The following is a 12643-nucleotide window of genomic DNA, read 5'->3' on the forward strand; positions in this document are numbered from 1 at the left end:
AAAGTGTCTTAACTAAATACTTAAACGAAATATTCGACATAGGAATTAATAGACGAGAAGATAATGGCGAGGGGTAAAATCAACTGTTGAAGAACGAAGGGAGTAAGGCTGACTGTGATTCGTCAATAAATCAATCTGACAGTAAATAGGCATCTCGCATTATAATATCACCATTTAGTTCTTAAAAGTAAAATCTGCTTTTGAATGAATAGACATTTCTACATGGGAGCGCAAATTACTCGCCGCGTTATGAACTAATTTGCGAAGTCCAAATTCGGCAAAGTAAGGCAGCTTCTATTTTCAGAGTCGTAGTTAGTTTCAGAGTATTTAGTTAAGACACTTTTACAAATGTCTCATAATTTACTTACCCCAGTAAACAACGATGAGCACACTTGAGAATCGCTACATTGTGATGTGATAGTATATGTTTCTAAAACTGATCCATATAATACGGTGTGAATAAGCTTAAAATAAAGTAAAATAATGCTTACTTATGGAATGTAATACGACAATTGGGTTTATTCTCTTTTTCACATCTATTTTTACAAGTTTTCATATCACAAGTCAACATTTTGCCGTGTTATTTCGTAAAATGAACCGATGATGCCTCGACCATAGTTCGCACAAGAATGATGACGTCACGTTTTCAAATTTCACTTGAGGCCATATGCGAGCCCAGCCGGCTCAATGGAACCGGTATGGGGAGTGGGGATAATACGCTTTTAATCACTTAGGGCAGGTCTACTAATATTCATATGTCTATGGCTGAACAGTAATTTATATAGGCATTGATGTATGAATGAATCAGTTAGGTACTATCGATGTAATTTTTTTTAACTTATGTATTACATGTAATAAGAATTTTATTATTTTTTGAGATTTTCATGGCCAAAAAGCATAAATCACTATAAAATTTTATTATTGTTTTCAGTATGAATCACAAATGCCCCAAGTGACGAAATACCAGACCAAGGCAATTGAGAGAAGCACTGAAGAAAAAACTGAAAATGAAGTAAGTTCCTATACCTACTTTCGAATTAATAATATTAATATTCCTGACATTCCTATGCTATGGAACATTGAACACTGCAAAAAGGTTGCATATTCTATTGTTTCTGTGTATTAACTTCATGGATCCCAAGATGGGGTTGAGCGTTGATCGGGAATGGCGGTTCAGACGGTTCGATTTTAGATGAACAACTTTTATTGAACGACAAAAATTGAACAAGATTTTGTTCAGACGTTTCAGTTTAAATGTAACGTTAGCGGTTTATACATATATGAATGGAACCGATATTGATAATCAAGATGTGAGTGGTTTATTTATGATCAAGATGGGGTCAACTGAAATTATTAGAAGATACTGAAGGGAATCGAAATCATTTACGTAATTCGGATGAACAATTTAAGTTTTTTTCAATTTTTTAAGTTTGGTATTTTTCTCTTATTTAAACCAAAATATGACCTTAAAATAGGTTCTTAGGTTGTCAGTTTAACCCTAATAATAACAGAGTTACTCCTGGGGAACATGAACAAAAAAAATTATATCTCTTGATTTTTTCAAACAAATCGCCGCGTATTTTGCGTATCGCTTGTGAAGGATTTTCCTCAAGCGCGTTTATTTTTTATGCTAGGTTGTAACCCTTATTCCACCAACAAATACTGTAAATATATGGCTGCCTTTACATAAGTAAGTTTTTTTCCCGTAAGTCGCTCAAGCTCGACTTATGGCAAAATCAACAATGTAAACGAAACTGTAATTTATAGTTGCACTTACCGTAATTTATAGTAAGTTACAAACATCGTAAGAGGCGTAGGTATTTTTCTCGGGCGTCCCTGATTTTTTCTTTCTTTCGCTTCTAAGGATGGGTTGTTTCATAGAATTTGAACAATTCATCAAATTTCAACGTTCATTTCCGGGTTCTTTGAATGTCCAATTCAAGTACTTTTACTAAATCATTATAGGCCAGTTACTTGACATAACTGAAATAATAACAGAACTTGAAAAGAACTTTCACAGAAACTGAAAATAAACTTTGAAATTTTAAATTTGAATAACTTTTAAATTAAATTGTTCAAATTCTCTGAAACAACCCGTCCTTAGTATACCACATTGTTACTGTTAAAAAAACTGCACTATTAATCGACTAACCGACTTTAATTTAACTCCGTATAAAACTACAGTACAGAGACAATGCGGGGGTCCCAGAATTTTTCTACCATTCGGTACAGTATACCACATTGTTACTGGAAAAAAACTACATTTTATTGACTCTAGTTAGAATCGTATGTACAAACATAAGTGCAAGGAAATTAACTTAGATTTGGCAAAAAAAAAAGTTAAAGAGATTGTTCATTTCGGACTACAACTGGACTAAGGTCTGAAAAGTGCCTGTATGAGCGAACCTTATATCTAAATAGTATAAAACAATGTCACTATCCGCGTCTGTCTGTTTGCGCGCTTAGATCTTCTAAACTATAGAACGGAGTTTATTAGGGGTTTCACTATCATTTAGAGAATGTCTCCCGGAAGGTTTATATATATAATACGTGGATATTGTATTTATTCAAAGTAGAGAAAAGTCGAGCAGCTAGTATATTATATTTTCAACGAACCTTGGTTCCATCCGTTTCGTAGATGACAATAAACAAAGCCCCAAGAGTCGTCGAGAAGAGCCTTGCATTTCATTTTATAATATATCAGTGGGCACGGGCCGACGTTGTTCTACCACAGACCGCTTTCTATGTAAGGAAGTTAAAATTTGTGGTTGTATTTATTTTTTATGAGAAATCTGAAGAAAAAAAAATAAGGTTGAAAAAAAAAAATTTTTTTTTTTATGAAAACAGCGGGTGTAAACTGTCCTGGAACTGAACTGAAACCAACCATACACATTCATCCAAAATTTGATTGAAATCGTTTGGGCGGTTTCAGAGATTAGCGTGTACGAACACAGCGACACGTGATTTTTATATATTAAGATAATAATAAATAAATTTAATACCTGTTTAATGTATATTTTCTTTATATTTTTCAATTTTATGTAAGTAAAACAATATTATCGACAGTAAAAGCAGTCGTAAATTATATTTTGACTGAGTCAATTGAGTTTATATTTTATTGCTTTGTATTAAGGGGTTCTCATTCATTGTATAATAATATTAATAATAATAATAATGGTCTCTATTCCGAAATGTATCGAGTTAAAATTGGGGAGGTTTCTAAACAGGCTATAAAGTTTTTAATTTTTTGTTTACTCTTAGTGTTGCCAATGAGAGAGAAAATAAATCAGATTGAAACATGGCTAAAAATGTGTATAGTGTGTATAGCTATATTTAGGTCTAGGTCTAGATATAGATATTTATGTTGTATAGTTAGATTCTTTCCAACTTCTTGCATTTACTTTAAACACAACATTCTCTAAGGTTCTATTAGTCATAGTCCCACTAGATCCGGGCAGTGTGACTATTACATGATACACAGCAAAAGGGCCCACCAATATTTTAAAGAAAAATAAGGAAATAATAAATAATGACTTACCAACAGGTTGAAATGTGTTCTACATAATTTATTATAATAAATACATGTAATACTACGTTGCCGCCCTTGAGAGCTCATTTGTCACTTATTTTTACTTACACGCGTTATGACGGCCTCCACAGTTGAGCAAAACCACCTAGATCTGTTGTGACCTAGTGCAGTGGTTCCCAATTAGTGGTAGACGTCTCCCAGGGGTTTGTGATGTTGCTTGAAGGGGTACACGCACGCACTATACGAACAATCTCCGTTTTTCGGGTAGCGCAAAAAACATTTAATTTAATTAGTTTGTGTTATTTCACAATTATTATTATATTTTTATTAACAGAGTGATAACAGTAAGTGCAAAGCAGACAAAGGGTTAACATTAAGTTATAACAAAGTATATATACCAACTGTCCAATAGTGGTGTACAACAGTATGTTATTTTAAATGATCTGCTTGAGGGTAAATATATAATATATGTTTGATGTTGTCAATTAATACCTCTCTAATTGAGAATAACTCGTGTTTAGGGAGAGAAATTTTTGTTCCAAAATAATATATATATATATTTTTTTTTGTAAATACAAATATTTATTCAAGAAAAATTGTTACAATGTGTGATATACATATATATATATGTATATATATTTCACTAGTAATAAGATAAAAGATATTATGATATGATTGATATTTATTATTTTCCAATGTTCTCCCATAATAAGAAATTGCTTGTGTGTATGGGATGAGGTATTATTATTTGTTTAGTTTCTTAGATTGATTTTATTTTTTAATTTTTTTTTTTTTCCTTTATTTATTTAAGATTTTTTTATTTAGTTTAGGTTTTCAGTATGTTTTTTTTAATTGTGTTTTGAATTCTTTGAAACTATCATTTAGTGATCTTATATTTTCTGGCAATTTATTGAAAAAATTTGTTCCTAAGTATTTGTAGTTTTGCTGACCCAAAGTTTTTTTACAAATTGGAATTGGTAACATGTATTTTTGCCTGAGATTTGCTGTGTTTTTGAATGGTACGGTTTTGTTTGGGATATCATCTTTGTAAACTTGTAAGGTTGCGTGATACAGGAAAAGAGTATTTAATTTCCTGACTTTAAATTCTTTGAAAATGAGTTCAGATGAATATAAAAATGATTTCTTTAATATTATTTTAATTATTAGTTTTTGCGCAATGTAAAGAGATTGTGTGTGAGTTTTATAGGCGCCCCCCCATCCTATTATACCATATTGGATTATGGATCGATAGAATGCGAAGTACGTCATTCTCAGTAGTTCTTTATTTAGAATAATACAAGAAGTATATTTGCGGCGTTTTCCACAGTGGAAGATACCTACTCTCCGTATTCACCCTAGTGAAAGACCACCGTATAGAATCAAAATGTTACTCGAAATGGCTTTAGCCATGTTTCGTGTTTAGATCTGAATAGTCAGATTCTTTCCCACCTTTCTCTTACCCATTTCCTTCCTCTTACCACTCCCGTCAACCTCACAACATAACCCCATATTGGCATTGCAATCTGGCTCCAGTTAGTAGGGAGCAGTTGGGACTCTTGCGTGGTATTCACTTTTTAATTCATGAGAAAGAGGGATGAGTTCAATGGATTCATCAACATTATGCCTGTATCAAAAAAATTATTAATCCTTATTTTTTGCAGCCCAACAAAAATGACCTCGCCCTGAACAACAGTGACGATGAGAAGAGATTGCACAACACCTTCGGTTGGACCCGCATAGAGGTGGTGATGATGCTCGTGGTCTGCGTGTTCTTCTTCTCCCTCTGCTTCTCCGTAGTGCTGGAGGCGCTGCAGACCATGGTGCACATCAGCCACATGGACGCCATGCACAACCCCTTGGTGGTGCTGATTATTGGGGCTATCGGCCTGCTACTCAATGGGTTCTGCTATCTTCTGATTGGCGGTATGTTTAAATTGAAGTGTTGTAATTTTTGGATTTCAGTAATACAAGTTATATTCTATTTTTGGTAATTATTCGGAATCGCTGGACAAGGGTTATATGAAATATTTATATATAAAACCTTCTGATTTACCTTAATTTACTATAAAAGGAATCTGACTGCATTTGGGATATTTTTAATTTTAGCATTTTAATTTTTAATTACGTAAATCGAAAATTCACTCTCGTTGTATGGGATGACAGCTGGAATGGTTTCTGTTGATAAAATTTTCTTTTGTTTGTATTCCTGATACGAGTGGCTATATTTTTTACCATGTGCAAATACTAGGTAGGTACTATTTTAGCCAAACTCGAAAAATAAAATAAAGATATTTAGGTATGTTTTATAAAATAGAAAAATTAAAAAAAGGTGATGTTATTATAGATTAGGTTGGATAATTTTAGGTTAGGTTGGTTTATTATTAGGATTTAGGTTAGGATAGATTGGATATTATAGGTAAGGTTGGATTATTATAGGTTAGGTATGATTATTATTAGGATATAGGTTAGGTTGGATTATTATAGGTTAGGTTAGAATATTGTAGGTTAGGTTCGATTATTATAGGTTAGGTTGGATTATTATTAGGATATAGGTTAGGTTAGGTGTCAGATTCCTTTTATAGTAAATTAAGGTAAATCAGAAGGTTTTATATATAAATATTTCATATAACCCTTGTCCAGCGATTCCGAATATTTACCCTATTTTTTTATTATTATACCTTTTATAATAAATTATTACCAGTTGTTTGTTACCTGTATGATGTACCTTAACTTGCAAAGACGAAAACTGATAAATTTTGTTTCTTCAAAGCACATTTCAAATCTAGAATAAAAATAATCGCCTGGTAAAATATGCATATCATTGATAGGTACTTTATCACTTGTTTGGATTTGAAAATCTTACACTTGTGTGTAAATAATATCTTTGTTTACATCACTTTAATATATATATATAACCTCTACTCTACATGTTTCATGAACAATGTTCACCTCATCAGGAGTAAGTATATACTAAAGTCAAAAATTAAATATAGATTACAATTGAACAGTGGAAGAAGTGGAGAGGGTAAGAGTGGGCGGAGTTTTACAGAATTGGGAATTGGGAATCTTACCCCTCCCCACTTCTTCCACTGTTCAATTATAATCTATATTTAATTTTTGACTTTAGTATATACTTACTCCTGATGAGGTGAACATTGTTCATGAAACATGTAGGGAGTATATATATTAAAGTGATGTAAACAAAGTTATTTGTGTTTTAATATAATAAATAATGACATCACAAAGTGAAAAGCTTTCAGAAAAAATTTTCTTCGAAAAATTAAATAATATCTCATTTGATATACGTTTTCTTTCCTCTCGTCTTCAGGTTACACATACCACCAAGGAAGTTTCCTCCACGTGACGGCCAGCGGAGATGTGGTACTCGAGAGTGTGGTGACTGCGGCGTCAGTCCGACAAGGGCAGCGGAGACTCTCCCGGACCAGGAGGTCAGCACAGCCGCCCCCGCAGCCCCGACAGAGACAGGGGCTCCTGGAGGCCATGAGGGATATCATAAGTCAGTAAATTACTTGTTCAATCGTTCAAATTTTTCGACTACCATAATACGGACATTTGTCTAGTGTGGTAGTCGAAAGGCATGTAAAAAAACTGTATACAAATTTATTTTACGAATAAAGGAAAAAAAAAAACAATCATAAAAAAAATTTTAAAAATTTTTTTACAAGTAATTTAGATTTCTATTGATTTTTCGCCCAACTTTGCTTTTACATAGATGAATGTAATGAGCCCTCGAAATTATATGAAAGATTTTAAAGTATACAGTTATGTAAAACTGATAAAGTAAAAAAATCAAATAAAAATGTATAACACTATACTAACCTCAGAACCTAGTGACCATTAATATACATTGCACAAAAACATAAATGTATCAGAAAAAAATTTGATTGATTGGAAATTTTAATGAAATATTTCAAAGTTAATTTTCGTATAATAATTATTACTGAATGTCGGATAAACCATAAATACTTGAATTTGTAAATTGCTGGACAAAAAACCTACTCATATAAAGATAAAATAGAAACTAAAACAACATTATAACACAGATCACTAAAACTTCATTACATATGCTACAATAATTTGTAAGTTTCAGCAAAGTGAAAAGTATGAAAAGAAAACGCTGTATAACTATAAAATCTTCTAAGCAATAAATACAGGATGTCCAGGGGTAAAGTGCACTAACTTCGGGGGTGATTCTACATGATTTTAGAAGTAAAAAAGATAAATAACTTTTAATTTATTTTTTAGGTAAAAAAGTTGAATTCTATGGAAAAATATTTTAGTATGAAAAAAAAAGTTGGAATTTTGAAAAAAAATATTTTTATTTTTTACTTCTACCATCATGTAGAATCACCTCCCGAAGTTAGTGCACTTTACCCACAGACACCCTGTATTATAATCAATGTAGTCTTAATAACTACATAATTACTTTTTTAATCTTATTTCACCGCCACTGACAGAGATGTCATTAAAAAAATATTATCACAATATATAAAAAAATTATTATAATATCTGTATGCATCATTTGAAATGTGATTGTTTTTAATTAATGTTTATTTTTTTGTTCTAGGTTGTCTTTTTGTAATGCTCTGCGCCATTATTGTATATACTATTGACGTTCAATATGCCAAATACATAGATCCAGCCTTGGCCATTATTTCTGCAATAGTGCTGCTGTGCTTAACATACCCGTACAGTAAGTATTCCGTGCCATCTCACATTAATTACATGTTAAGATATACATAAATACATATCTTCACTGCAGTGCATAATATTATTATTTCTAATTAGGTACCTACTGTCAGACTGCCACTTAAATGTATTCTCCTGCGTGCTTGTAATGTATATACCTCATTGGTAATGCCAAAGACTTATTGATTGATAGCTTTTTAATAACATGCATTTTTCTTCTCTTTAGTGAAAGAATCTGGACTCATCCTGCTTCAGACAATACCTAATACAATGAATATCGAAACCTTGAATAAAGAACTCTTGGAGGCCTTCCCTGATATTGTTAATATCCATGATTTTCACGTGTGGCAACTAACCACCTCAAAGGTGTTTTCTACAATTCACATTGTCTTTGTGAATCCACTGGTAAGCACTTTACATAATTCTAAGTATTAATATCGTATCCAATGATGTTACAATGCATCTAGACTTATTATTGTCTCACTAGATTAAGATAACATGTGACAAGTAAAAAAACACTCTTTTGTTTCCAGTAAATTCTTAATTCAAACATTGTTCATGTATGACAAAGATAGAAATTTAAAAAATATGTGTTTGAACGAAATAAACGATAGCGGTGTCTTCGTATTCGTTAGTTAGACTATGGTTGGACTAGACTAGCCTGGGCCTGACTGATTTTATTTGATTTTTGTCAAGTGATCAAGCCAGTGCTGCGCCATAATTGAGAAATGACAGTTTGTAACTAAAATACAACACTCCCGGATTACAAATAACCTAACAATATTTGAATTTCTCCTACTTCCATCTTTATAAAGGGAAAGTATTGCTTTTGCAATAATGGATGACTTAACTAACAGAGTTGAACCCGTAAGTACTGGGCGGGAACCTAACGCTTTGGTTCACTCGGCTACCATCCAATCAATATTGGTCATAATGCCAATATCTTTGATGAAACCCCAATATTTGTTGTATTTTACAAAACAATTTTCTACTTCTAAAACACATTCAGTCAGTTTTATAATGGCTCTGTTTACAGTGTTTTTCTGCTCAGTCAAGTTAAGATTAATTATTACCGTTTTGTAAATTTTAATTCACTTTTTACATCTTGCTGACTAATTTATCAACACCATAATTCTCGTTATGAATGAACTTGACTCTTCATATACGGAGTGTCCGGGGGTAAAGTGCACTAACTTCGGGTAAAGTGCGCTAACTTCGGGAGAAAAGTGCGCTAACTTCGCGAGGCGATTCTACATAATGGTAGAAGTAAAAAAGATAAATTACTTTTTAGAAATTCCAATGTTTATTTTCCCATACAAAAATATTTCTCCATAGAAGAATATTTATTTTCCTGGGTAAACAATTCTACTTTATTACCTAAAAACTAAGTTATTTATCTTTTTTACTTTTAAAATCATATAGAATCACCCCCGAAGTTAGTGCACGTTACCCCCATACACCCTGTATAAGTAAATATAAAAATTTTATAAAAAAAATCATTATTTAATATTATTATTATGAAGCAGGATTGTCTATAATAATTTATCTTGTTCCAGGATTATGCTAAGCAATGCGATGATGTTACCGAGTTTCTCTTGGAGCAAGGAATTACACATGTTACCATTCAACCAGAATTTACATCTGCGAATCCTACTCTATTAAACACGGAGGAAAATGTATGCTTTATGATGTGCAAAGGCAAAGGATGCATTAAGAAACATTGTTGTGTGAAACCTGATTCCATATCAACCGATGGACCAGTAGAGATCATCACATCTGACGGAAAGGTGAGTTTCTTTGAAAAAAAATTCGACTGCTCCAACTAACATTGACATAATATTGTTTGTTAGGCTATTTGAAATGTAACCCGAATGTTCCAGACTTTTCAATAAACCAATCAAAATGCTGACCCAATTCTATGCATCAGCAATAATAACTTTATTCCTAGTTTCAAACCATTATTAAATGAACATTCATTTTCATTACCATTTGCTTTCTTTGCCTGAATTTTTAAATTTGAATTGCCTAATTCATAAGTTATTCCGCCTTTCACAACATCGTTTAGAGGCGTGTTCGCCAGCCATCACAACATAGTATGCCACTTGTTAAACCCCCGCATATCCAATTTCTACCGTCACTCGATAGAAAAAAATCGCTAAGTAAGCTCCAAAAATTATTAAAAACCCATTTTGTTTTGTTATTTAATATGTTATAGGCATGAAAAAATTCACAGTTTATCTTTAAATACAACTAAAGCATTTGACGAGAGAATTATGCTCTATTTAAAACAAGTCACGTTTTATTAAATATTTTCACCATTTTCACTTAATTATTATCGTTTTTTAATATAAGCGCGCTCCCTCTGACATTTGTATTTACATATCTCATTTTCAAATCATCTTTGAACGCTTACTACGGGGCCTTAAAACAAAATATTTTATCAACAGACAAAAATATCAACAACTGTGGGATTAGTATATACCCTACCCTCGTTAACATCCATTTTCATTGCATCGCTTATTTGACAAATCAGTTAAAATGTGAACCTACAGAGTAATCATTATAATTCCTACACTCTAATCAATAATATAACATTGGCGCAGCCGGTAGGATCTTAAATTGGCTTTAAGTAGGTACACCAATTGATTAATCAAAAATATATATATCTTTTGTTTCAGGAACAAACTGAGAAAGAACCAAAAGCAGAAAAACCTGTTGAATGCTGTGATCATCACCACCATTGATGATCTATTTTATGTGAAGAGTGCCCAAATTATGACAATTCCAATGGCTGTATTTGTCTTGTTACAAAGCTTACATTTATTAAACTCTAGTGATACATTCAGTATTATTATACTGTCTTTAGGAAATATACAAAAATGTACAAATAATACATGTTAAGTAAGCCTCGCCTTGTCAATACTCGTGCTGTGATGTTTGTGTATAAAATGTATTATGTTTTATTCTATTATTATTGTATTTATAAGACTGGTAAGATTTAACGTATAAAGAATGTCGAGGTTTAATAAAATATTTGAATAATATACCAAAGTTGACATATTTTATTTCCACTCCCCGAGAGGTGGAACCATTATTAATTTATCAGTGCAATAGTGCAAGTCTAATAACCTCAATTCCAGAGAAAAAAAAACATACAACCAAAAATTTTTTCATAAAGAACAACAAGCGTTGTTTGTAGAAACAAATGTTTTACAAATGACGATTATATATTATATATTGATGGTTTTTCATGCAATCGCAGAATTTTTTTGTATTAGATTTTCCTATGAACGCATGTATCTACACACACTTTTAAGAGATAAGATGAAAACAAGCTTTGCTGTTTTTTTGGTGGCTTACGACAAAAATAACAATTTTCAGTCGATTTTCAAAGAGCCAAAATGTTGTAGAGTAAGGTTAACGCGAGTTTTGAAATAGGGCTTATTTGTATCAATGTATTTGCTCAAATTAGACTGTGCTTACGATTATAACAGATTCCAGAGGCATCATAGAGTCCAAGAAAACAAAATGTTTACTGCAAATAATAGAATTTTTTTAAAGTTTATATTTATGTATTTTTACGGCCCAATCCACTTTTTCTTAGCTGTTAATCACTTGGAAACCTATGTCCAGACGATCTCGAGGAACACAAAGGCACAACACAACATTGAGATATTTTAATTAACTATTATTATAGTAATTTTTTGACATTGCACAGGAATAATGACTGACTTGATATCTAACTACTCTAGTGCCAATGGCAGATTACAAAGTAATATTAACTATCTTTGGGTTCAAAATCATAGAAATAATATAATAAAATAATAATTACATATGGTAAAATTTTAACTAAGAATACCATTCTTAGTATGCAGTTTTTTTTAAACAACACATTGATTGAACTCAATTACAATAAGAAACAACTATTTCAGTTGTTAGGGGTTATAAACAGTGCAATTTAATAGCTATTTTTTTCAATTGAAAATTAATGTTTTACACCTTTAGTATGGCACCCAACTGTGATGTTGATAGTATAATTAATAATAAAATAGGTTTTTCTTTTTTAAAACCCCAACCTAAGAGAACAAGAACATATTTTGTTAAATTGGTTTAGTTAGTTTTAGTTTTTCAGTGTGGTTTGACATCACAAAATGCCGCACAATATCACCGTCGTTATTCAATCGAGAGGGAATTCAGCGCATTATCAGTAAGTATGTTACCTGATGTATGCTGATGACGCAGTGCTGATTTCTAACAGTGTGAAAGATCTACAGCAGCAGTCTTCATACTCAAAAGGAATGTGAGCTACTTTCTGAAATTGAAAGTGTCTAGTGTTTTTCTCATCATCCTTTATCCTACCATACATAATATTATTATATTACTTCAAATAAATTAGAACATCAG

At 31.8% G+C, this 12643-nt stretch overlaps 1 protein-coding gene across 1 annotated transcript in view; it reads left to right on the forward strand.

The window, feature by feature from the left end:
• Positions 1-11276, forward strand: part of ZnT77C (Zinc transporter 77C) — a 38754-nt gene extending 27478 nt beyond the window's left edge. The window contains exons 2-8 of the mRNA XM_089632081.1: positions 932-1012; positions 5191-5452; positions 6858-7046; positions 8118-8243; positions 8466-8644; positions 9796-10026; positions 10918-11276. Of these exons, the coding sequence (XP_089488207.1) occupies positions 932-1012; positions 5191-5452; positions 6858-7046; positions 8118-8243; positions 8466-8644; positions 9796-10026; positions 10918-10983 (1134 nt within the window). The 3' untranslated portion in view covers positions 10984-11276. The remainder of the gene's footprint in view (positions 1-931; positions 1013-5190; positions 5453-6857; positions 7047-8117; positions 8244-8465; positions 8645-9795; positions 10027-10917) is intronic.
• The last annotated feature ends 1367 nt before the right edge of the window (positions 11277-12643 follow it).

This window comes from Hesperophylax consimilis, chromosome 5 (assembly GCF_061612785.1).
Source record: "Hesperophylax consimilis isolate HC1 chromosome 5, BYU_Hcon_1.0, whole genome shotgun sequence".
Taxonomy (NCBI): domain Eukaryota; kingdom Metazoa; phylum Arthropoda; class Insecta; order Trichoptera; family Limnephilidae; genus Hesperophylax; species Hesperophylax consimilis.